Source organism: Phyllopteryx taeniolatus, chromosome 5, assembly GCF_024500385.1.
Source record: "Phyllopteryx taeniolatus isolate TA_2022b chromosome 5, UOR_Ptae_1.2, whole genome shotgun sequence".
In the NCBI taxonomy this organism is placed as follows: domain Eukaryota; kingdom Metazoa; phylum Chordata; class Actinopteri; order Syngnathiformes; family Syngnathidae; genus Phyllopteryx; species Phyllopteryx taeniolatus.
In genome coordinates, this window is record NC_084506.1 from 8,739,159 (window position 1) to 8,764,666 (window position 25,508).

Below are 25,508 nucleotides of genomic sequence, written 5' to 3' on the forward strand. Positions count from 1 at the left end.
GCCGCTGCTCTCTATCCTTGGCGCATCTACATCCCTAACTCCCGCACCGGCTCTTCAGCATCATACGTAAAATAAATAAAGAAATAAAATAAAAATAATTTCTTTTAAAAAAAAAAAAAAAAAAAAAAGCACCAGAGAAGACCGGACTGGCAGCACAATAAAACAGACTCGGGGTAAGGAAACAATTCTTTCTGCGGCTTTTACGCACGTTGAGCATGAATGTACGTCCATAAGAGGAGCTGCGTTCGGACTTTTGTTTGTTTGTTTGTTTGTTTGTTTGTTTGCACATGACAGTGATGCTGTGAGGAGGTTCCACTCCTCTCACAAACCGGCATGTTTTGATCGTGTCGTCTCTTTTTCCCCCCATCACACCGGAGGTTCACGAGAAGTTCAGACTATTAACGTTTGATCATTTACGAAAGGTGTATTTATGCATGTGCATTTTACCTGCAAATGATTTTGATTAATATTGTAGTATGTTTCAGTTGTCTCTATTTTCGCACTGTAAGATCACGTGGCGGCTCTCTCTCTCCCTCTTTGCACGAGAGTAAATGCATTTTTGCGATGAGCATAATCCGATTAAGATTTCCCTGAGCTGTTTGTATTTTGTGTGTTTACTAAAGTAATAGCGCCGGACAAAGCGCATCCTTCGTCTCGTCCGTGGAGCTCCGCTTTATCGCTACAGTGCACTTTTGAAGCATGGGATAACCAATGTTAGTTTTGAAACCCTCCTAAATATGATCATTTATCAAATGAACAGTGGGGATACTTTTGGTTTGTTTGTTTTGGAAGATGTTTTATGACTTAGTTTTGCTGTTTTTGTAAAGAGACAGTTAGTGTGTGTGTGTGTGTGTGATAAACAGCCTTGCCCTGAGCATGCAAGACCTAACTGTCGAAATCACACGCTCCTCACGTTCTTTCATCACTTGCATCCTTAATCCCTCAGTCCCTCCCTCATCATCGACCTCTGACCTCCTTCGTTGCCTGGTGTCCCACATTGTGCGTACCTCGCGCGAATGGCAATATGTTCGACACGTTTACTGCTATATGTTATCTCAGTAGTAAACGTTTACATATGTTAGTGTTTCCAATCCATGCACACGTTGCCGCATTAGGAACGGAGCGCTGTCGGGAACCCGGGACGATTGAGCGTGTTCGACGAACCTAGCGTGCATGTTTTTGCGAAGTGTATAAAACGCTTAACGTAAAAATGCTTAACATCGCTTAATGTCTGAAAAACGCGATAAATTGTACGTGGCTATTTCTACTTATGGCCACTTAAATGTTGGTGACAACAGATCGCAGTTTTTGGATATTAAGCGACGTTAAGCTTTTTTGTGTGCTTACGTTAAGCGTCTTAGACTGATACACACTTCTGGAGTACAAATTTGCTCAAATCGCCTTCAATAATATGTTATTAGATGTTATTAATAATGAATGACAGTCACTTATGTGAAGAAGATGATCATGTTAAGGATACCTCACAATAATTAGAAAATCTCAATGTCCCATCACCGTCGAGCAAGTTTTAGAACAGACCGGCAAGGTGTCGTCCTTGGGTGCTACTTGGTGCCCGTGGGCACCCCAGTTGGTGACCCCTGATTTATACCCAATAAGTATTAAACATCAAATACAGCCTGGTTTCTGTAATTTAAACAGCCCAAAACATTTGGCTTGCAGGTGCCAATTGTATTTATTTTTTAATCTACAAATGGGGTGGTTATGAGTACAGCCGTATTAGGTCTGCCTAGCAACAAGTGGCTGCACAAACATGTGACATGACCAGGAAAAAGAATCTGAAGAACTCTGTTTACTGTATGTTGGTGGGATTTCTAGATATCATATTTCTCCTAAATACAGGTCAGGCGGCATTTATTTACTAAACTGAATATTGGGTGTTTATTTCAAGAAGCCATCTAATACAGGGAAGGCATTTATTTGTACAAATGCTTCTGTAAGAGTGGAGGTACACACATTGCTGCTGTATTTGTTGTTTTGTCACTGGAGAATAGTTAATTCCATGTTGCAATGGGAATGTAATGTGTAACTGGCTCACATTAGCAGTTTCTACTCCCATGTTATTCCCATCAATAATGCAGTGCAGTAGGAGGCAGAGGTAATTATTTCCCTCTTGTTTTGAAACCCGTCAACGACAATACATCAGCAGGGGAAACACTAACCAAATAAGCGAGTTGTATACCAAACTGCCCACATGAGCGGCTTAAAAGTGTAGCACCGAAGGTACTGTATTTACTGTTATCTACCTTGTGGCACAACTTTTTTCCAAAGGTAGAAAAAAGAAAATGTCTCTTTAGGGAGATTGGTTTATTTATTCAAGTGGAGAACACACTCAGCGAATAACAGAGGCACGGCGTCTCCAAGATATTTGGAAGTTAATAATTGGATGTTCTCCGTCATCCACCCTTTTCTTTCCAAAGAATTTGGTCCAAAAATGGGCATTATTTGGAGATTCATTCCCCCAAGCAGATGCAAAATAAGATAAAATATCACACAATATAAAATGTATACATTTCATACACACATATACTGTATGTGCTAACATTTCTGTTATTCCGAAGGAAAGTGCAATTGTGTAATTGCTGTTAGTTTGTAACTGCACTCAAACAGAATAGCTTATGAAGTCAGATCACTTTTGTTTTCTCTGACTCGCAGAGTAAACGTCTTTGGTTTGGTGCTGTTTGTGATTAATGCAACATCAAAAGCTGATCTCAGCTCAATGCGACCGATTCCTGGAGATATGAATCTGTAACGGGGACACGTGAGCAGCATTAATGAACGAGGAGCAGATTTTAGAAAACAGAGTGACAGAAGGAGAGCAATAATATCGGTTGTTTACCTGTGGTTTTGATTGTGCTTGCCCGCGCACAGCCACTTTGAGCGATGGAAAGTCAGGGCTCTTAGGTGAATATCCACCATCACAAACGGATGGCTGAGAAATTTGCAGATATAAAAAAAAAAAACACTTTTGCTTCCTTATGTCAAAGAGGTTAAAAGTGTGCGAGAGAAAGTTGAACATTCTCACCCACAGAGACCAGCTACAGAGCACGTGGGCTTTTATCTACGCTTTATGGGCTAAATTATTACCCATAAGAGAGGAAAATTGACTGGAATAATGCAACGGTGTGCCAAGTATACCGAGCCTGTCGTTGGGGACTGTATGGGCCGAAATATGTGCCACCAGGAATTGAATTGGAATTTACGAACTGAATTTGAAAAACATCCTTTGAATTTGTATCAACTGAAGTCCAATAAACTTGAAAGTGAATGTAAGAATTATTATTTTTTTTTTTATCTGCAAACAAAATTCAAATGATATATTTTCACATGCAGTTTGATCTTTTCAGATTTCAGCACGACAAATTCAGTTTCAAATTAGCTGTGACAGACATCCGGGAACTGCAAGGAATAGCAATCGATCGGCGATACACAGATGTCGTCTTTGGCCAATCGGCGTCTTCGTTTTCTATCACGTGACGGAGGGATTCCCCGGGAAGTCAAATCTTCTAACTATTTTAAAGATCTGTGTATCGCCGATCGATTGCTATTCCTTGCAGTTCCCGGACGTCCGTCACAGCTCATTTGAAATCGAATTTGTCGAACTGAATCTGAAACGATCATACTGAATGTGAAAATATACCATTTGAATTTTCATTGCGGATAAAAAAATTCTTACATTCACTTTCAAGTTTATTGGACTTCAACGGTTTGATATGATATTGGGATGGTGATACAAAAAGCAGCCCCACTGTGATATATACAACAAATCTCTAACTTGAACAAGCATTGTAAGACGTTCTTCAATAGTTATTCAAATGTGATTATTTTAGTCGGGCTTTTTAAAATTTGCTTTTGTTTAGGGACTACGATAGGCCCCCAGCTAGTTACAGCATTAGTCACGATAGGACTGCTTGACTTTGTGCACAATATTGAATAAATTAGCATGCAAAAGCTTTATTTATTTTTTTTTTTGCTAAACTCTAGTCTCAATGACAGAAATTGTTAAAATATCATATAAGTGGATAATTATTAACACCCAGAACAGACAAACAAAGTGGGAAAAGCTGATTTAAAAAAAAAAAAAAAAAAGGCCTGGACTTTATAAGGCATAGCCGCAGAAACATACAAAATGAACAAAAGCTAAGCTGTACTTGTAAAAGGATGACCAAATCAATCAAAATGGATTCTCATTCCGGGTGTGTGTGTGTGTGTGTGTGTGTGTGTGTGCGCGCGCACATGTATCTCATCAGTGTGGAGGATGTAAAGCCAAAGGGGGTGCAGGAACAGGATGGAGTGCTCCTGGAAGACTGTGTTGCTGCTGGTGTGTGCTTCACTGGGGGTCCAGTACACGGCCATTCGCACCCTGAGGGACTCGCTGTCTGGACCCTGTCAGAGTGTCTACCAGTGTCAGAACAGACGTCACAGAGGTATCACAACCGGTCCACACGTCTAACATTAATAGTGCAGAGAAGGCCACGTCCGTGGTAGAGACGGAGGTAAACATGGACTCATTGTTGGTATAAAAGAGGGTGCAACCAGTAAAGACTGAGGTCAAATCAGAATGGAAGCCAAAGAACGAGGAAAGCACATCATTAACCCGAGAAATTCCCAAGTGGAGGTGTGAACGAAGAAATAAGATCCGTGATTCGGTTTACAATCATCATACAATCATTTGTCGGAATTCATCCCTTCCTATCCTACGCCTGTTCCTGGCGTATCCACTCCTCATCGGTAGTAATTACATGTTAGCTGTTTGCGCTATATAGAGAGAGTCAGCATTTCATAAACCCCTGCAGAGATCACAGGAAAAGAAGCTTCTTCCAAATGATTTATACTTTATTGCCTCATGTCATGTTTACCCTTTTCCTAACTCGCCGTAATGATAGAAAATGACACCGAACACACTTAATTTACACTCAAACATTTTAGTTTTAAAATGACCCCAATAGTCCCTTAAGAAATGACACATGAAAAAGAGGTTCAGTTATAATTGAAATCAAGGCTCATTGAAAGGTAATATTATGTGATTATTTCTTAAAGAATTGACACTTAAAATAGCCAATCTTCCGTCATTCAAAATAATGAAAATAATAAGACTCCCCAAATAACAAGTCTTTCCCTCTTCACTGTTGTGGCCGACTCTTGAATATCATGTGGACTGCCAGACTGGTGTCGTCGTCCCCCTTCTCGAGAAGCAACCATATAGAATGTCCACAGTGTCCTCTTCCGGAGGACGGAAGAAGTGAGCTCAGTTTCCTCACCACCGATCCAGGAGGTGCAATGCACCAGCGCGCTGCGCTTGCCAAGATACTGGGGCACGCATGGAAGTTTGCCCCAACCAGGAGGTGTGATTTGGGAAAGGCATTCAACCGTGTTCCTTATGGTTTCCAGTAGAAGTGAGCCAGTACTACTGGGATTTAGGCCCTCAACTACAGCTCATTTGGTATCTGTACAATTGGAGCAGAAGCTTGGTCCACATTGACAAAGTTGGACTCTGCCAAGACTCCTCGTTGGTCGCAGCTGGCTGCGCAGGACGAGAATCCACACGTCTAAACCTGAGGCCATGGTTCTCGGTCGGAAAAGTGCGATTCGTGGTATTGATTTACTGGCCACGCTCACCTATGGTCATTCACTCAAAATTAAGATTCAAATAAGGTTAAATAAGATTGGATTCACCATTTATTGAACCTATCCATCCATATATCTCATCTATCCTGCTCAGGGACACGGATGAGCTGGAGCATTTCCCAGTTGACCCTGGACAACCAATCGCAGGGTACTCATAGACAATCGACAATATACACTTGGAAATTTAGAGCACGGAACTAACCTGTGGTGTATACTTTTGGAATGCAGAAGAAAGCCAGAGCACCCGTAGAAAACCCACACGAGCATGGGGAGAACATGCAAACGCCACCGGGAAAGACCAATATGAAAATGGGGGGTTTCAGCGTGGGGCGTCCATCTGCCTCGAGAAAGATAGAGGGGCCGAGGGTAGAGAGAGTGCGAGACTGAGGGTAGAAGGACTTGGGGATGCATGAAAAACATGGTGCACAGCTATAACCGTCTAAAAAGCAGTCGTCAATGTACCATTTATAAATACAAATATTCACCTTGGAAAAAAAGAGAAAATATGCTTTAGTGTGCAATGCACTGAAACATGTTGTTATTTCCCCCCTCAAAGAATCCAATTGGAGAACCTTGTGCGATGAGAGTTGGATGTCCATGGAATCCCCTCGGAAGCATATCCTGCTCTTTGCCACAACACGCAGTGGTTCGTCTTTCACCGGTCAGCTGCTCAACCAGCACCCTGAGATCTTTTACATGTTTGAACCTCTCTACCACATCCAGCAGGCCTTCACAAACTCCAGCGGCAGGATGCGTCGTTCTTTGGACCGCCGGGCCCTCCTGGGAGCATACAGAGACCTCCTGCTCAACTTGTACAACTGCGACCTTCGCTTTATGGAGAGTTACATTCGCCCTGAGCCCCAGGACCATGTCACTAATTCCTTCTTTCGTAGAAGCTCTAGTCATGCCCTTTGTTCTCCTCCAGTGTGTCTGGAAGGAGGGGAAGGAGCAACACCCGATTCACCCGAAGAAAGTTGGTGTACCAAGAAGTGCGGTGGGTTGAACCTCACCTTAGCGTCAAAGTCATGTCTGTCAAGAGGCCAGGTCGCCATAAAGACTGTTCGGATCCCCGAGGTGGGGGACCTGAGAACTTTGGCCGAAGATCCGCGTCTGGACCTAAAGATCATCCACCTGGTGAGGGACCCTAGAGCCATTCTCGCCTCACGCATGACAGCGTTTTCAGATCAATTCCGTGCTTGGAAAATATGGAACGCGACAGGGCGGCAACCGAGATACGTGGACCTATCCCAGATAACCAGCACCTGCAAGGACATGGTGGCATCTGCAGAAGCAGGCTTGCGGAGACCGACTTGGCTGCAGGGCCGCTACCGCTTAGTAAGATATGAAGACCTAGCATTTAACCCGAAGCACAGGGCCAACGAGCTCTACCAGTTTATTGGCCTCGAGATGGAGGACAGGGTGCAAACATGGATTGAAAGGAACACCAACAGCAATTTGTCTGCTCCATTCGAATGGAATTACAAGTACTCCACCACCAGAGACTCCAGAATGACGGCTGAGAGTTGGAGGCTTCGTCTGGGCTATGATATTGTCAGGACTGTGCAGAATCTGTGTAACGACACTTTGGCCCTGCTGGGATACAAACGCGTTCGTTCTGCAGCCCAATTAAGAAACTTGTCCTATAGTCTAGTGGAGCCCGTCACTTTTCAACCCAACCTTTCCCAAACTTGGGTCACAACCAAAAACGGCCAGGTCAGCACATAATTTATCTGCAAAGCTTTTTTTGTATTTCTTTTGTATAGGCTCCAGCCTATCCCAGCCCATCATGAATGGTTGATGTACGTATGCGCCTATGTCAACATTACTAAGTTTGGGTCCTTGGAAGCAAGTTCTCATTTGGATCTTGGACTGAAAAAGTTTGGGAAACCCTCAAACCAGTCGTCAGATAGAAAAAAAAAAATCAATACAAAGTGTTACAATGTACCTCTGTTACGCATTCATATATTTATACACTTGTCTTTTTACAGGTGATTCGCTGCTCCGTCATGATGCTACAATAATGAAACGAAATACATGATTTATGTAAATATCGTATTTACTATTCCAGTACTGATGTGCCAGGTATCAAAATGTGTGACATTTGCACAGAGCTAAACTAAATTGCACAGTATATTGCTGTGTGTTGTATATATGAGTGCATAGGTTTTCCCATTTATTATTCTGTTATTATAAAAAAAAAAACATAACTGATGCAAATAGGGGAGGAGCTGGAAGAGGTGGTGACCGGGATGTGGCGGGTCAAAGAGAACAAAATAAGCCACAAAATAAAGCCAATGCTGAATTGGACCCAACTTGACCAACTTCGTGGGGACTATTACGGTAAATCTGAGGCGAAATTGCCCCTTCAATCTATTTTGATCCTCTACATTCTATCTTTCCTGCAGCTGCTCTGCTATAAATGCTGACACCACGAATATCTCGACATACATCGCAAGATCCTGGGGAGGGCAAACAGGATTTAAAATGCACAGCAAAAAGAATATAATCTGCAAGCCTCACACAAATTGCTCTCCCAGTCGAGGAAATGTACGTCATCATTTTTGGGCTATTCCCCCTCCGTCATGCAAGCTGCAAGTGGACTGAGTCAGCCTTAAGCTAATTACCCATTTCTTAACACTTCAATAATAGCATTCTCTTTCCATCGACTTGAATGTGCTGACACAATGGCATCAATACTGGTGAAATTATGTTGTACATGCTAGCGGGTGGGGGGAAACTGCACAAAATCTATACTTTCCTGGCTGGAGTCTAATGACCCGAATACAATGCATCGTGTCATTTCTTATTCATTCGTTCGTTGGCTTAAAGTAGGAGAAAGCAATCTTTGATTTTTTCTTCGTCATTCTTTGTGATGCAAGAGTTGTACTGTATAAGCACGGCACACAACTCAGTGGACCAGAAGAGGTCCCAAGACGGGTCCAGCGCTATCAGAGACCAATACATTCGGGGATCTCTGTGACATAATACATGTTTTAAGGATGTTCTGAAGGGTGAAAGAAATGTACAGCTCCAGTGTCGTTGCCAGGGTTTCTGGGAACATGGTCATCTTTCTTGACCAAAGCGACACGATCCTCCATCTTCGGGGCAGACAGTGTGAACCAGCCGCCGCTGACGTTTTGTTAAGTACCAGCTTGACCTTCCAGCACTGCTGTTGTGTCACTGTGGATGGAATCAGTTCTGTCGCATAATTTCCCCTCTGTGTTTCCTCCAATCCCTTCCGTAATCACCAGGTTCAACCAGTGGCTTGTTATAATAAGATGAGGGAGGGATGTCCTTGGAGTTGATCCTCTAGCTACAGGTATGTGGTCCATGCAGACTTTAATATCACATGGTCTCTATGGTTCTTTAAGGACCTATGCGGGCAAGCGGCCAGGATATTGGCAAATTGGGAGCTCTCTCGCCGCCACGCTGACACACAAGCACTTTGCAGACATTTTGTGTTGTCGCATCGCATGCAAACAAACACGCGCTGCCTCTTTGTGAGATTTTGCAGCTTAGCAGTATAAAGAGTGGCTGCACGACGATCTGCCCTCTTTTAAGATGACATTGATTTAAGAAAAGTCAGAGGCTGGGGAGAGCACAGCAAACAGAATATTGACAAACCGCTTAAAATGACTTGGGGAAAAGTGCCGTTGACGATCGGAGAAAAATCACCGGGAGATGACGATTCCTATTTGAATACAGTATACAGCGTAACGTATGCTATAAAAAAGGATTTCATCATAATATTAAAGATGGTGAGAAAATACTACTTCAAGCTCATTTGACTCCAAAGCACGACAGCCGTTTCTCTCGTCACACAAGCGCCACAATCCCACAGGCGCTGGCACAGACATATTGCATTTTTCACTCTGCTCACAGGAAAGCAAAGATGTCATTTATGGAGAGATTAAGGAGCATTTAGAAAACACTTTGAGCCGCCGGAGCCCCAAGCAGACATCAGCCGCAGTCCCAGCTTCAGTCACATACTGTTATTTCCCCCATGTGCACAGTTCAGACATACGCAGACAGCACTCTGCATGCAACCCTGCTGTTCATCCGTCGTCGGCTCTGTTCTGTGCTCGCTTGCACTATTTTCTACATTTCACATTTACATTTACATTTCACTTATTCAAATGATTTTTACATTTTTAAATGTAATACATTTTTAGCAGGTCTAACAAATGTTGCCTGTGCACAATCTGGCACGTATGATTTTAAAAAAAATCATAATAATAATAATTTGCTTCCTATTAATCCTAAAATTGTTGCCGACATCCAATTGCTAATGTAAATAGAAAAGTAGAACAGTGTATCAGTGTTTCGTGATGCTCAACCTCACCAGGTCTGAGGATTCATAGCTTCAGGGCTTCTTACTTCGCCAGGAGTTTGGAAAAAAAAAAATCAATTCAAAGTGAGAAACAGACAGATGTTCTGTGTGCGAGTTTTGGCTTGCTGCCCAACCAATCAGCAGCTTGCGCATTCACACCCCTCTCCCATCTATTTATTTCCTTTCATTCCCAGCTCCAGTTTTCAGAAGGTAGTCGGTATGAAAATGTCCGTGGGGTTTTTGTTTTCCATTCTCCCCACAGAAGTGTCGCACAACAAGAGGTGGAATAAAGTGCTGCACGAGGCGTAGGCTGCATTTGCACAGAAACCGTGAAAATATCTTTTACAGACGTCTGTGACTTTGGCTCCTGGACTGAGTTTGATTTTCTTGACCTAAATTACTTATTGCATGTAGCAATGGAAAATGGATGGCATCACCTGGTCATTACACTTACAGAAGGTGAAAATGTAATAAAACATGAAGTCACTCTCCTATTTACAACTATAACAACTTCCACTTGTTTTGGGAAGACTTTCTACACAATTTGGGAATTTATTCATCACAGAAAAACCTTTGCGAGGTCAGATGTGACAATTACAATATCGAGTTCGTCCCGGGAGGTGTTTGATCCGGACTCTCCAAATGTTGTCCACAACTCACGTGTTGTCACCTCCGTCGATTGTTCAGGTATTGGTGAGCTCATGCGTCCAAACCTCCACAGCAACAGACTAAGACGTCACTCAAGATGCAGATGGAGTGTTTCGCGTCTGCTGGAATCAGGGAGCCGTTTGAGCTCAGCTCAGTTTCCAACTACAAAGACCAGCCCACTTGTTCTTTTTTAGCAGATAATCACTCCGTGCTTCTTTTTTACTCGATAACATACCATGCTTTAATTAGTACTCAAGTAAGCTGAGCTAATGACCAGAGTCAAGGAGAAACAGCTTAAGCCACATCCGGTCCAAAGAAATGCTGAGAATGTCAGGGAGGATTTTTGGAACGATCCTTCTTCACCCCCAGGCAGGAGTTAGCCTGGACCGACTTACTTCAGCAAATCCGCAGGATGAACGCATGGATGAATGCCTTTTAGTGTTTTGATTCGGAAAAATAAAGCTCTCTGCTTTTTGCTTTTTGGCTTTTTCCCGATGCCATTTCCCGCAAAACATTTTGCAGGCTACGATGTGCAAAGAAGCAGGCCAAATGTCAGCACCAGGATACGGAGAGTTGTTAACTTTGAATCATTTCCATCCTCATCATCATATACAATGTAGAAACTGAACTTATCTTTATAACTATTTACACTGGCTAGAACATTATGACCACTTGCAGAATCATCTTTCTTTAAAAAGTTTGAATTGACACTCTAAGAGTAGTATAAATTCAACAATATGCTGATTATTATGGCTGTGATTATACTTCAATGAAATGAAATGACTCAATCTATCCATCCGTGTATTTTCTGCACCACTTGTACTCATCGGGGTCACGGGTGAGCTTGAGCCGATCCCAGCCGATTTAAGGGACCCCGGCCTGTCGTGGACTTTATCTGTCACAGCCAATCACAGACCAACAACCGTTCACATTCACATTCCCATTCCCCCCCCCCTATGGACAACGTGGGGCCTGGACAGAATGTTGCATTGCATAAATGTTGTTAAAACCCGGAGTAAAATAAAGCGGTCAAAGTTGGAGCCGAAGAGTGGTCTGCAGAGCCTCGTTTTGGATTGGAAGCGACATTTCAACGCGCCCCGACTCGAATGCTTCATCTTTTGAGACACCCGACCGTCAAAGCCTGCTGCTTTTGGCTCAGCTCGAGCGGGGCTGTCCACTTTCTTCCCACCGTGCGGCGAGAGCTAACAAGCTAACTAGTGATCGGCGCTTATCAGCAGAACATGGTGAACAAGGGAATCCACACCCGAAACATACTGGCAAAAACACAAAAAGGCGAACGTCAAACCCCAAGTAGGAGTTCGGAATGCATACTCGGGCTAATGAGTTAGTCCATCAGCGGAAGGAGATGTTCGAGGCGAAAGACGAAAGAGCCGATGCCGGGGCCGAGAGCTGCGATCGAGCTCGGAGATATCAAACTCGTCATCCATTCCCGCACTAGTACACCAAAGCCGCTAAGAAACTCAAAAGCTCCAACTAGGTACTGTATACCAAACTATGAATGACAATAAACAACATCTGAACAGAGTACTTTAACACTAGGAACTTCTGAAGATGCTAATGTCATAACCTTTGAACACAACAATTCTTAATATCACCAACAATTGCCACTATTCCACTGATGAACAGTTTAATAACACATTTAAGTCTGTAAACAAAATATCAATCATGCATTTTGATAGCAGAAGCCTTTATGGCAATTCCCAACACGATCTCAGTCAATTTACTCAACCTTTCAGCATAATCAGTATAATCTCAGAAAGTCGAACTATTTAGAGGACTAGATAAGTCTTTTACTTCCTCTTTCTCCTTTGAATGACAAATGAGATCATTGACTGACACCTTTTGTTGTTCTTCTATTTTATATACCGGTAACTATTTCTCTTTTTTTTCTCTTCAATGTTTGAAACAAAGTCATCAATCAATCAAAGTGCATTCCCGAACGTGTCAAATGCACAATGAGTGTGATGTAGGGTAACAATGACTTAACACGTTGGCACAATTGAAAGTTTCCAAGAATTCACCGGAAAATTTCCTGCTTCTTCTTCCTCCTGTGACAAACCGGACGTGCAGATTTCTGGACAAAATTCCTCCTACGTGTACAATAGCAAGTTTGTGGTAGAAGTGTAAGAAATATTCAAACATTTGACAGTGTAACTCATCGTCAATGGGCATAAAATAACAGGATCGACACTTGGGGATGCTGCCGATGGGGAGGAAATATTTGTGTTTGCCCCTTTCCTTCTTTGATTCGACTTCACTGGTGAATTGCACCCAACCCTGCTGCTATAATGTCATTGTATTAAGAGATCTCACGCAGGGATCTGCTATGTCGCTATATACCCGCGTTGCTAGGTTTGCTCGGGTATCGAATAGTGCGCACGTCAACCACACAAGGAAAGGGTATTTACAGCTAGCTAATGGCGCGGTTTTCCCCATTGGAAAAAGGAGCAATTACCCAACTTCTCCTCCAGGGTTGCTCTACGCCAGCCTCCGCTTGAGCTTTAACGACTGTTGCACTCGTCTGCTTTTTTCTTAATCGCTTTCTTCCCATTCCTTCCGATATGTCATGTCACAGAGCCTCGGCCGCATCAGCGCCTCAGGGCTGGCGCGGCCGCGGATGCGAACAAATGACGACGATCCCCACTGACAGCAGGGGCCATCTATCTGTGTCATGCTAATTGAATTTCATAAATACAATCAGAGGGATGTGTAATGTGCAGAGCTTTGGTCTGGTGTCTTTTGCATTGCGATTGTGTATTGCCAACACACGACTGAACAGTGTGATTATTGCGCGATAGAGGTACTTGGCTGTGAGACAAATGATGAACGCAAAGTCAATATAGGAAGAAGAGGTTGCCAGAGACGTATTAGACGTATTGTGTGACAGGATAAGGCGCCTCGTGATTTGGTTAAAACGTTCCTGAACGTGACATGTCGCCTGTGAATGAAAGCTTTGCAAGCAATCCATCATCACTGATCAGTGGGTTGGTTATTTGCAAAACAGGGTTGCAGTATATGCACACTCGGCAAAAAGCGTATATTCAGCTGGAACAGATGGACCATATGCTCAACAGAAAGCACCTAATTAGCTGGCAAACGAGCCAGGCGTTGACATGAGAAGCTCCTTTTGAAGTGGAGTTAATCCCCGTTGATGCACTTTCAGGGAGTATTGATCTGACGACACACCAAGTTTCCCTCCGAGGATGCGATCAACCAACTCACCCAGAGAGTCTTTACACTTTGCGAACTCGCTCCAGGGATTTGTTTTTACGCTAACAACAAAGAGGCAACTGACAGGGCTCCCTGAAAGGCGCGTCTGACTTATGATGATAAATCCCTTCAGAACTCTTTTGCCCGTGATGATTTTGAGATGAAGCGAGGAGAGGTGCCGCTGAGATCACAACTCCACTGTAACAAGCTTCAGCGCGAGCGACAAACACTCAATTCAGCTCACACACACACACACGCGCAAATCGAAAACCGAAAAGCACAGCTTGAATGAGTTTGCCAACGCAAAACGTGGAGGAACGGCAATCGCATCAACTGAAAATGCCGAATAATGAGCTGAATTCGTGACCGTAAAGAATTCATCACCGTGCGTCACAAGATACCACACAAGCGTGCCCAATCGGAGCTGGAAGTCGTGTGGCAATGTCACAGGAGCGATCTGATTGGATGCGTTGTATTTCGAAGCGACGACATGGCATCGTCATTGTATTTCGGGCCACACAACGCGCTACCACTCTGAAGGCGCCAATACAGTAAAACCCCATGAAAAGCATTGCTAAAAATCTGTGATGCAGTTGGGGCGCGGACAATGAACTGCAATATAGCTTGGGAACATTAGATACTGTGTCATCAGTAACTGGATGGGCTAAATGCAGAGAGCAAATTTCACTGTACACCTGCGGAGTGACAGTGACAAATAAAGTTCCTTTACGCTTGGCCGGACCTTCTTGAGGCTGCTTGTAGAAAACCCACAAAAAGCAACAGGCGTGCAGAGCTAATGCACCAACATTTTCGGCAGCTATCATAACGTTGAACCCGTGTGTCAGAAAAAAATACATGCCTTTGCGCTTGTGTAATGTATTCTATGTTAATTATAACAATCTTTTGCTTTAGTGCAAGGATAAGAAAGTAGACCTGATTACTCTCTATATCAAAAATAGGCAGCAGTCAGGTTGTATTTGAACTGTATTTCTCACATTACTCTCAGTATATTCTCCCGTCGGGGCAGTATCAACGCGCATGGACTTGCGCACTTTTCATTTGCGTGCATTCTCCTTCCTGTCCAGACTGCTGACACACCCACTGTGCGTGAACTGTGAATAAACAACCACGCCTAAGAGGCATGACTCACTGACAGCTGAGGCTGCCTTAAAACCATGGAAACATTGATTTTTCCCTCGGACTTGTGAATGTCATTTCAAACAATTTCCCTATACACAAGCAAATGTGTGGTCGGCCAGTCAGGACATGCAGACTGTTACGACTAGCGGTTACAATTAAACTTTGACGGAAAGTATGGTTTCTTTTTTTGATCGTTTTTTTTTTTTTTTTTAAATAATAATAATTTTTTAACTAACGCCAATACAAGTAATTAAATCAGAATACTGTGCTTATGACTCAGTTCAATCATGTTTGGAGGTCTGTTTAAAAAAAAATAATAATAATAAAAAATTTTAAAAAGGGGTGTCCCGACAACTGTGCTCTAGATCAGCAGTACCCAACCTTTTTTTCCGCCACGGAGTCACTTTAACGTAGACACATTTTGACAGACCGGCATGAAAGCAAATAAAAAAGCTATCATTGAATATAAAACTCAGCACTGGCGACAGCCAATGTAGTGGTTGTAATAGTGGGAGGCCTGTGGTTTCAAGAAACTCCAAAGGCTGCCGGATCCATGTTTGAAGCCACTCTTTGCAGTCGTAGGCGAACATTTGCTTGTGTGGATCGTCTCCGCCGATAAATATCAGGGCTAAAACACTGTCGACTCTGATCAAAGAGGCGCTCTCTTTGATCAGCTTAATTAGAAAAAAATTAATAAATATATATATATATATATATATATATATATATATATGTATATATATATATGTTTGTTCAGTCTCCGTCTCGTTTGATCGCTTTCTGAAAGTGTCTTACAATGTGTGGCGGCGTATATTGTAAAAAGTAAAGTACAATATGATGTTTCACGTTCCCGGCACGCTGGATTTCAGACAGTCCCGAGAGCGCGTAAAAGGAAATGTGTGTCAGTCAACAGGAGAATGCACAAATTAGCATATTTGTACAGGTTAGGTTTAGTATGTAGCAAGAAGGTGCATGAACGACAGTCTTAAGTGGACCGGAAAATCCGGGCAGACAGAAAAGCACTTAGCTTTGCGTTTTCTTTTTGTTTGTTTGTTTGATTTCACTTCAGGACATGGGAGAATATGGTCCTGTCTCTTATCTACTAAAGTGGCAATATTTTCCACTTAGCAACCTTTAACATACATTATTGTCAAATTTGGTTGATTTCATATTTTTTCACAAATTGGTACTATTGGTCAGTCCCCGCGTGCGTCTGTTACGCTGACCAATCGAATTGTTGAAAGCGACTTGCTCTCTTGGATGAGTTCATGTTAATGGCTCAACAAACGTAGGTTGTTGTTGTTGTTGTTTCCCTGGAAAGTGATGGTTTTGGAGATGCGAGGATTCTGCCCACCGCCAGTGATATTTTCCATACAAATTGAAGTTGAGCCATTTGAATCTTCAGGTCGCATTGTCCCTGCATTTGGTGCAATGTAGGAAATGTGTAAGACTGTAACATTCAAGTGAAGAGTGATTTGATTTCCAAACACTGTGTATTTCGCCACGTCTGTTGTGCTGCAGGATGTGCAGCTGGGATATGAAGAGCTTGCAAGCATATGGTGGATTGAATTAATGTCAACTATTCGGTTTGCTTTGGTGCCGGCACTTTAGGCCCCTCGGCTCGCGCAGAACTCCTCTGTTGTTTTTCTGAGCTTTCGCGGATGCCATTCCAAAGCCCTTAATAAGGAGGCTATGTTTCGGTCAAACGAGACAATGGAGAGTTGGGTACCGGGAGGCCGTCATTGGACAAGTTCGTCCAATGACGTACGTGGTATAGTTGCGTTTTTTTTTTTTTTTCTTTCTTTTATGAATAGTTTTGATGGTTTCTATAATAGTAACATGCTATTAAGAGGTGAATTACCACCGCATTTTGATGGGGCCTCGGCCTCCACATTCTGTCCACCTTCCTATTGACACCTTTTGTGGCACATTTGTCTGGCTGTTGTGTCACTCAAGCAAGTAAGAATGATGAATCATGAAAATATAAATGAGTAATATATCTTGACGCTTTAGAGCAGAAACTTTAAATTTGATGAGTTTTTTTTTTTTTTTTTAAAGATTCAGTCAATGACATTTCGTACAGGAGCTTATTTCTCACCTCTCTGGATCAATGAGCGTATTTCCAGGCTCTGTTTGTACTTTGTCATTTTCCCTCTGTCCTCTTGATAGCGCTACGCTAATGGATTTGAACACTAAACTGACGAAGGAACATTTATTGGCTTATCGGGACAAATGATATTTTTGGGCCAGCTCTGACTTAGTACTCGTGTCTGGAACTCTGTAATCGGATAAACAAGGAGGCCTCGTGTGAGTGAATATGTGAATCCTTCACTATCGTTACAAAATCAAGACAACCCTGAATGTATTTGCGAAAACGGAAAAACAAAGATTCCCCGCCTCGCTGGAAAAAGTCCTTTGCGAATTTTTGTTCATATTTCAATGTGTGAACTGTGCTGTCGTCAAATTGCAATAAGTGTTTTTTTTTTCTTTTTTTCTTTTTTCTTTAATGCCTCACAAAAGCAGCGGAGCCCCGGCAAAGTCAAACACAATCAAGTCTGTGTTACAAATTGTTGTAACGGCATGACAATTGTATGATCTTGTCTCAAATCAATTTGCTCCAAGTGTTACTGTCGCACAATCTTCACTAAATGTTTTCAGCAACATTCATCAACTTCTGGAGTAAATTCCACAAAGGGGAATTGACCTTTATACTTTGGACTATGCTCTATTTCATGAGCATCTGTTCAAACGGAAATAAAAACGGACTACACCCTGAACTGGTCGCCAGTCAGTCGCAGGGCACGTACAGTATACTGTAGACACGGGCAACCATTCGCACTCACATTCACACCATCACTGAACCCCCTGCCTGCACCAAAATCAGCCGAGTGGACCGCTACTCCATCGGTGACCTCATCATCAACCATCATCTTTTATTCATCCATCCATCCAGTCTGCGTAGCGCTTATCCTGCGAAGAACTGTGAGGCCGATGTGCTAACCACCTGCTCACCGCGCGCCGCCATTTTGGCGTCACTAAAACAAAAAAAAAAGCTGAAGAAAAAAAACTAAACAATTGCAGTCAACTCTCGAGATGCTCACTGGTCCGAAGTCTAACAAGATTAGCGGACTGCTTGCACGATGTCACGTGATGATGGTATGTTTGACCTTTGAGGCATTTTTCTTTTTATACTCCAAATTGTACCACTTTAGGGGCATTTGGATGTCTCGCCATTTGCAAGTGAATAAATCATCACTGCCAATGCAAGAAACAGAACAATGCTCTGTCGTCAGCGATGTCGCCACAGGGCAGGCAACCGAGGCAATTGTCTAAGGCGCTCAGCTAAAAAGACATTGACCCATATCAATGCAAAAACGAAAATCCCCCGCATACAGCCCCTTCCGAGCTGTTGCCGGCTGGTGGCTAATAGAGATGGTTCCTATTGCTCCATTTTATCGACACGCACCTTTTTGTTTTATGGGAGGGTCTCCATGGTTCTTCTTGCCTGAATTACTCCCCCTGGGTATAATTCACTCGAACAACAAATCATTTTTTTCCACTACCATCTCACGCAACACGCCACTCTTTATCAACAGAAGCTGCAACGAGTATAATACCCCGCCGATTGTATCCTCTTATTCGCCGTGACATTCATCTTGAGTCTTGCATAATCCAGCAACCTTTGTCCATTTCCACTGCAGCCTAATGAAGCGCTTTCAAGAGATCGCTAGAACCACAATTGAAATATTTTGTGGCCCTGAAGGATGAATACAGAATGCATCCGTTATGCCCGCCGCCAAAGATTCTCATCGTTTGGATGAACTGCAAAACCCTTTGACGAGTCTGGTATTCACATTTCACATTTTCCCAAATTAAAATACCCCCACTGTTCCACATTCCGCCATATCCGGCCTTATTCCCTCCTGCTTCAACATTTCTTGACCGATTCAAACCTTCCCGACTATTTTTCTTCAGTCCCTTCAGTCTTCAGAAATTGCAAAGTCTAGTTCTTATTATTTTAAACAAAGTTAAGCCGCACGATTGCTGGCGTGCGCTGTTGCGTGCACACATACTTGCTGCCGCTTCTGCTTCATTGGCGGGCTAGGCATAGAAACTAGGAACCCAAATGTTCCAATGTGAAAGACTCCGGGAGAACTGGACCGTTAGTCCCAGTTCCAACCGATTCTCGGTAGTCGATGCTGGAGCTTACCCAGCTGACATATACCTTGGAAATTTAGCATCTCAAATGAACCTAGCGTGGAGGTTTTAGTATGTGAGAGGATGCCGGAGTTCCTGGAGAAAACCCAACCAAGCACGCAGAGAACACGGCACACAGCACACTATAACGCCTGACTATTAAAGCCCCAGGCCTTCTTTTTTTTTTCTACACCGTGCATTCCTCCCTCACATGCACAGAACATTTCAAACATTCCAGTTAAAACTGCGTCTGCTAAACTTACTGTGGAAAGTTCACGGTAGGTTTGTGAACATTTTCTGGAAATTTCCAACAAAGACGAGGCAGCCCCAGCACCATCATCAACCTGTGACCTCGCAAATGCTCTTCTATGCGTCTATGCTATCTGTCTCACAGCTCAATCTATATAATAAACAATATATAATATAAATCTATAAAGGTCAAGTTGTTAAGAGTGCAAAACAGGTTCACAGGTTTTGACATTCACATATTAAATGATGATGGTCCTCGGTCGGAAAAGGGTGGCGTGGCCTCTGCGGGTCGGGGACGAGATCCTGCCCCGAGTGGAGGAGTTCAAATATCTCGGGGTCTTGTTCACGAGTGACGGAAGAACGGAACGGGAGATCGCTGCGGCGTCTGCAGTGATGCGGACTTCGTATCGTCTTACCAAAAAGACATTTTGGGAGGTGCCTTCTACACCACCAAAATAAAGGAAGAAGAAGAAGAGTATCCGTCCGTCTATTGGCTGTTTAACTAGGAACCAAAATGTTCAAATGTGGACAATTCTGGGAATATCAGAACGTTAGTCCTGGTTCCAATCGGTTCTTGGTACTGGAAGCCCAACCCGAGTCACGGGTGAGCTGGAGCTCATCCATCTGACTTATACCCGGAAATTCAACGTCTTCAATGAACCAAGCGTGCAGGTTTTTACAATGCCATGGAGTCATTACTGTAGCATTCCAGAAATGGAGGATGAGTAAGGCACCCACATGTTTTGGAAAAACACCATATCTTTTGTCATATTTTGAGTATTCTCAAGCAAAACAGGTCATAAACAATTAGATTTTTTGATTGGTCCAGCTCAACCATCAGAGTACAAGTACACTTTTTATGAGACGCGAGCGCTTTTTGGCAAACAGCCCTGTTAGAAATACTTGGGCACCTTCAAAACATCTTTTGAAAATATTGCTGAAAAAAATCTTGAAGTTTACGTTCTTGGCGTACTCATTTATTTAACCACAGAACAAAGTTGCAAAGCAAAGTTAATGTTAGTTTTTGCTCAAGGTCATGTTCGCTGTGTTAGCTGTGAAAGTCGAGAACAAACAAACAAACACACAACTTCAGAGCGTTATCGCTGCCGTTTCAAATGATCAAACCAAATGATTTAGAAATAAATCATATCAATAAAAATCCTACAAAAAGCTGACTTAAGATTGTTATTTGATTTTATCCATTATATATGGAACTTGGTCATTAAGAGTGAGGGACAAAGAGAAGAAGAATAAAAAACATTTTAGCGGGCATTCAAGAGCTATTTGGTCATTTGAATCATATTTAGGAATCACTTTCATTTCATTTCACTTTAATTAGAGCATTATGTCTTGGGACAACTCTAATTTACACCAGTGAATGTTTCTGTGTTTTGTGCATGGATCATTTGGGATTTCATGGGGGGAATAAAATGTCCTCCAATTATGGAATCACACAAATTGTATGTATGGAAAATCATGAAATATTCACATCAACATCAAATTATTATCCGTACGGGGACATTGAAGCTGAAAAACATTTGAGCGACTGCCAGACAAAGTAGCACATGGGCAAAATGCTGGGTCATCAAGAAGTAATAATGGAATATCCATGGATCCTTTTTCTGTAACCCTCATCCTATAAAATAGAAACGAGACCTAATTGATCACTAGATGACGTTCAGCAGTCATTACCGCCCTCTGCTGGCTTTTAAAGGAATCTTCTAATGGAACCACATCTTCCAGAAACTCTTACACTGTGTGTGCCACTAATAATGTGTGTCCACTACTGTGATGGGTAAAATGCTGAGGAAAATTTTGGAGTGCATGATTTCATGACAACAACAACAACAACAACAACAACAACAAAAAAAGATTTCTTCTTCCTTCTTCTTCCAAAATGAGAACTTTGCATTGGACGCTTTCAGGGTCAACAAAATGTACAATAGAATGCCAAAAGTGAATTGGGTCTTTACAATTATGTAAATATTCCAAGCATGACCTCCCAGAGAACTGCATCATTTGACTTTAATGAAGCTATTAAATATGTGATCCATCCTGAATATCCCGCTTGTCACTGCTCACGGCTTGTAGCGAATTCAAACTCGCCAGGATCTATTTTTCAGAGTAAGAATCTTGGTGATTGCGGGTAGAAACCTATCCAAAATGCTCGAGACCTTTGCCCGGCACTGTAAGTGCACTCCTTTTACTATTTAGCATGAACAGCAAAGTGTATTCGTGACATAAACAAGTCTCCTGCACCCTCAAGTGACCACTTGTGGTCGCATTGCACTCTCGATGTGGGGGCACCCTCTTCGAGAGCTCTCACACACTATGTTAAAATTTGGCCAGTTCCACATTTCAAATCAAGCATTTATCTCAATTGACCAGCAGGGGGCGATGTAGAATGAACCAAGTTTGATACATGAGCCGTCATGCAAGTTTATCTTAATTATTAGATAGCAATATCGACGGCATTTTGGATTTACGTTACAGTACGTTTAACTGCGTTTTAAAGCTTGTCGAAGATTCACTGTCATTAAATAATCATTCCAAAACATTTTTTTAAAAGATTTTTGGGAGGAAACAAATATGAATGGCACACGTTTTATCGTAAACTCTATTTATGTTTTCAACGCATAAAAAAAATGCGTATCGTGATTAACTTGACATTCTGATAAAACGTTACAGTCCTGCATTTTAAAATGTGTTTTTAAGAAAACTAATAAAGCGGAACTGTTTGTCCTCTTTTCTAGTTGCAACACGACGATGGAACACATCTGTTTTTTGTTGTTGTTGTTTTTTTCGAAGGACAAAGCTGTCGCCTGTTAATGTTAATGCATTATTTTGAGTGTAATTCAGTCATCATAACGTAGCCTTTGAATGACATTATGAAATGATGTGTGGCTATTATGATTAGTACTGAGATAGTGAGGTGACATGTCGAAAGGTTTGAGTGCTCTGCGGTTGTCTTCTCTAAAACCACTGAAATTGAAAGTTAAAGAAAAGTGTTTCTCTGTCGCGTGTTTGGGTGAAGAGTCTATTCGGAAATTCATTTCAGAGAACACAGAAATTGTTGCACACCAAAACCTGACACCGGAGATCAAACTCAGACTTTTCACCCCAAACTGTAGATTTTGGTTCGAAAGAGCAGAACTTTGGCCCTTTGAAGACCCATACTGGGCCATATACTGGCCAGGAGGGCAAGCACTTTCGAGGTAAAGCCTTTTAATAAATAATATCATGTTTTATCGTCGCTGAAACTTCCTACCTGCAGGTATCTCCTGGACCATCCGAGAATATGTTTGGGGAAGTCCGTCTTGGATGTGGGAAGCGGCTGTGGAGCTTCGGCCATCGCTGCGAAATTGTGTGGTGCCGATCGAGTAGTTGCTAACGACATCGACTCCGGTGAGCCCTGTGTATAACAAAATCATTTTCCTTCCCAGTGATTGTGTAGAAAAGAAATCAACACAAACATTGAGAACTTGTGGATGTCTGGTTAACATGCTCTGGTGCGCAGTGATTGCCTGGCGACCAGCCCGTTAAGATGTGCTGCAGCTCACCTGTAACCTGAACTGGATCAGCGGTAGAAAAGGGACACATACATGGGTGTTGTCAAGTCGCCCGTTCAGTTCACACTAGTACCCACCTGCAGCTTTCACTCTACAATCTCAAAAACATGAGGAAAAACACGATGCTTCGATGTTGTTGTTGTTCTTTTTATAGTGAGGAATGAAAACAAAAACAGGACTTTTGTCCTTAACCTGCAAACAAAAACACGCAACACAGTATGACAGGAACGATGGTGAAAGGACATTGATAACTTTGCACGCCTCACAGCTCTGGCTGACGATATTAACAAAATGAGATAGATGGCTCGAGCAGACGCTACCATTGAAAAATTGGGACATCGACTGCTTGAACATCAAAATTTTGTCTTAAGTAAAAACAAACACCCCTGCCATTTTTCTACCAATGAGTCAAAGTTTCGGTCAGACATTTCCTAATGATTTACATTGATTTATGGGCAAGTCTTTAGTCTGAAGATGTTGTGTACTGCATCCTGTGTATTTTCTCTCCCTGCAAGAATACACAAAAACAACTCACAGTGTTTTCATGTGTTTATTACAGTAATATAGAAAAAAAATGTGAGCATGTTGGTCACCGACAGCGTCCATATTAAGTCAGCTTCTTTCAATTAATGACATTTCTAAATATGTCTGTTTCTACTACAGTTGCCACGCTTGCAACCTGCATGAACTTTGAGCTCAACGGTCTGGAGTCCCCAGTTATTGTGACAGATAACCTGATTGGTTCAGATCCTGGCAACTTTGACCTGGTCCTTCTCGGTGACATGTTCTATGACAACGCCCTCTCCTGCAACCTTCACACTTGGTTGGAACGCTGCATCAAAAGTCACAACAGTCAAGTTCTGATCGGAGATCCTGGCAGAGCCCAGTTTGACGAGCATGGCATTCAAAGGTTCCTGCAGAAGTTGGCCCAGTTTGAGCTGCCCAAGCCTGTACGAGAGGAGAACTACGGTCTGACCCGCAGCAGTGTTTGGTGCTACAGGAACCTAACTTGAAAACGAAGTTGCATAAAAAGATTACATTTGTGACTTTATTGATTTTTAATTGGTTTTGATCGAGATTGGAAGAAAGCATTGTTGTTGTGGTTATAGTCTGCCATGGTGGAGAACTGCACCCACTATACCAAATGTAGAACTACATAAGAGGGAAAATGGCGTCATCATGAGGTGGACTTGTGTTGCGATTGAGAACTTCTCACATAGTACACCTTTAAGTTAAGTCCCCATTTGTGGGACAGTAGCGGTGTGTGTGTTACGACAAGATTTGGTATTGATCTCATGTGAAGTTAATACCAGGCCAGTATCGCTGATACTGAAATTAACTAACATTGATACATCATGACATTGTTTCATATTAATGAATTTGAATTTGTATGCCTTTTTACCTTTGGATTATGATGTATCCTCATAAAATCAAGTGTCATTCACTTGCGATAGTGTAAGTATAATGTATAGAGTGTCTCTTGAATAGTTAGTGTATTTACAGTGCATCACATCTGAGCAGTATTATGTGAGTACTTTTAATTCCAGTGAATGTGTTCATTTCAATGAATTGCATCAAGGTTTAAAGGGCCCATATTTTAGCAAACCACATTTTTGAGATGTAATATTGGTTCTATGGTGCCTTAGTTAACGTCTGAAATATGAATTAAAGTCATCGACGCATTCCTGAGTTCCAGTTCCAGTTTCCTCCCGAGAGGCCGAAAATGAGGTCATGAAAAGTTCTCGAGCTTCTCTTCGTCACGAGCGAAGATCTCCGCTTACCTCTCCGCTCCGGAGCCAGCGCGGTCAACATAACGCGTGTGCTCTCACAAGTGGGTGTTCTACAGTGGGTACGGAAAGTATTCAGACCCCCTTCAAATGTTCACTCTTTGTTATATTGCAGCCATTTGTTAAAATCATTGAAATTTATTTTTTCCCTCATTAATTGACACACAGCACCCCGTATTGACAGGGGAAACAGTGAAATTGTTGAAATTCTTGATTTATTCAAAAAGAAAAACTGAAATATCACACAGCCATAAGTATTCAGACTCTTTACTGTGACACGCATATATTTAACTCTTTCTTCTGATCATACTTGAGATGGTTCTACACCTTCATTGGAGTCCAGCTGTGTTTGATTACACTCATTGGACTTGATTCGGAAAGCCACACACCGGTCTATCTAAGAGTTTACAGCTCACAGTGCATGGCAGAGCAAATGAGAATCGTGAGGTCAAAGGAACTGCCTGAAGAGCTCAGAGACAGAATTGTGGGAAGGCACAGATCTGGCCAAGGTTCCAAAAAAGAATTCTGCTGCACTTAAGGTTCCTAAGAGCACAGTGGCCTCCATAATCCTGAAACGGAAGACGGTTGGGACGACCAGAACCCTTCCTGGAGCTGGCCGTCCGGCCAAACTGAGCAATCGGGGGAGAAGAGCCTTGCTGAGTGTGGTTACATTTCGTTCGCCTGTGCTTCCGAGTCGTTGGTCTCCCGGGA

General features: G+C 42.5%; 2 protein-coding genes and 1 long non-coding RNA gene across 6 annotated transcripts in view; 2 read left to right on the forward strand and 1 right to left on the reverse strand.

Moving 5' to 3' along the window:
• On the forward strand, nt 1–22,846 carry si:ch73-62b13.1 (Carbohydrate sulfotransferase 1-like). Of its 4 annotated transcripts, none has more exons than XM_061772453.1 (5): nt 1–173; nt 4,269–4,445; nt 6,203–7,359; nt 8,693–8,965; nt 10,664–12,345. In XM_061772453.1, the coding sequence occupies exons 2-4, from the start codon at nt 4,307–4,309 to the stop codon at nt 8,720–8,722; spliced, it is 1,326 nt and encodes a 441-aa protein (XP_061628437.1). In that variant the 5' UTR covers nt 1–173; nt 4,269–4,306; the 3' UTR covers nt 8,723–8,965; nt 10,664–12,345. The 4 variants fall into 4 exon arrangements, with proteins under 4 accessions (XP_061628437.1, XP_061628438.1, XP_061628436.1 ...); XM_061772454.1 differs by lacking the exon at nt 10,664–12,345 and adding an exon at nt 10,239–10,647; XM_061772452.1 differs by lacking the exon at nt 10,664–12,345 and adding an exon at nt 22,716–22,846 and having other exon boundaries at nt 7–173.
• Nucleotides 1–22,847, reverse strand: part of LOC133477590 (uncharacterized) — a 28,411-nt gene extending 5,564 nt beyond the window's left edge. The window contains exon 1 of the long non-coding RNA XR_009788414.1: nt 22,710–22,847. This is a non-coding gene — a long non-coding RNA (uncharacterized LOC133477590). The remainder of the gene's footprint in view (nt 1–22,709) is intronic.
• Nucleotides 22,184–24,692, forward strand: etfbkmt (electron transfer flavoprotein subunit beta lysine methyltransferase). The gene is made up of 3 exons (XM_061772458.1): nt 22,184–22,656; nt 22,716–22,846; nt 23,674–24,692. Exons 1-3 carry the CDS (start codon nt 22,379–22,381, stop codon nt 24,021–24,023), a joined length of 759 nt encoding a protein of 252 aa, XP_061628442.1. The 5' UTR covers nt 22,184–22,378; the 3' UTR covers nt 24,024–24,692.
• Nucleotides 24,693–25,508: the final 816 nt, after the last annotated feature.

What these genes read in the sequence shown, in the direction of transcription:
- si:ch73-62b13.1 (XM_061772453.1), top strand. Translation starts at nt 4,307, where the DNA reads ATGGAGTGCTCCTGGAAGACTGTGTTGCTGCTGGTGTGTGCTTCACTG. An exon ending in TCAGAACAGACGTCACAGAG is followed by an intron (nt 4,446 to 6,202) that starts GTATCACAACCG and finishes CCCCCCTCAAAG; the next exon opens with AATCCAATTGGAGAACCTTG. An exon ending in TCACAACCAAAAACGGCCAG is followed by an intron (nt 7,360 to 8,692) that starts GTCAGCACATAA and finishes TGTCGTTGCCAG; the next exon opens with GGTTTCTGGGAACATGGTCA.
- etfbkmt (XM_061772458.1), top strand. Translation starts at nt 22,379, where the DNA reads ATGTCGAAAGGTTTGAGTGCTCTGCGGTTGTCTTCTCTAAAACCACTG. An exon ending in GGAGGGCAAGCACTTTCGAG is followed by an intron (nt 22,657 to 22,715) that starts GTAAAGCCTTTT and finishes TCCTACCTGCAG; the next exon opens with GTATCTCCTGGACCATCCGA. An exon ending in TGCTAACGACATCGACTCCG is followed by an intron (nt 22,847 to 23,673) that starts GTGAGCCCTGTG and finishes TTTCTACTACAG; the next exon opens with TTGCCACGCTTGCAACCTGC.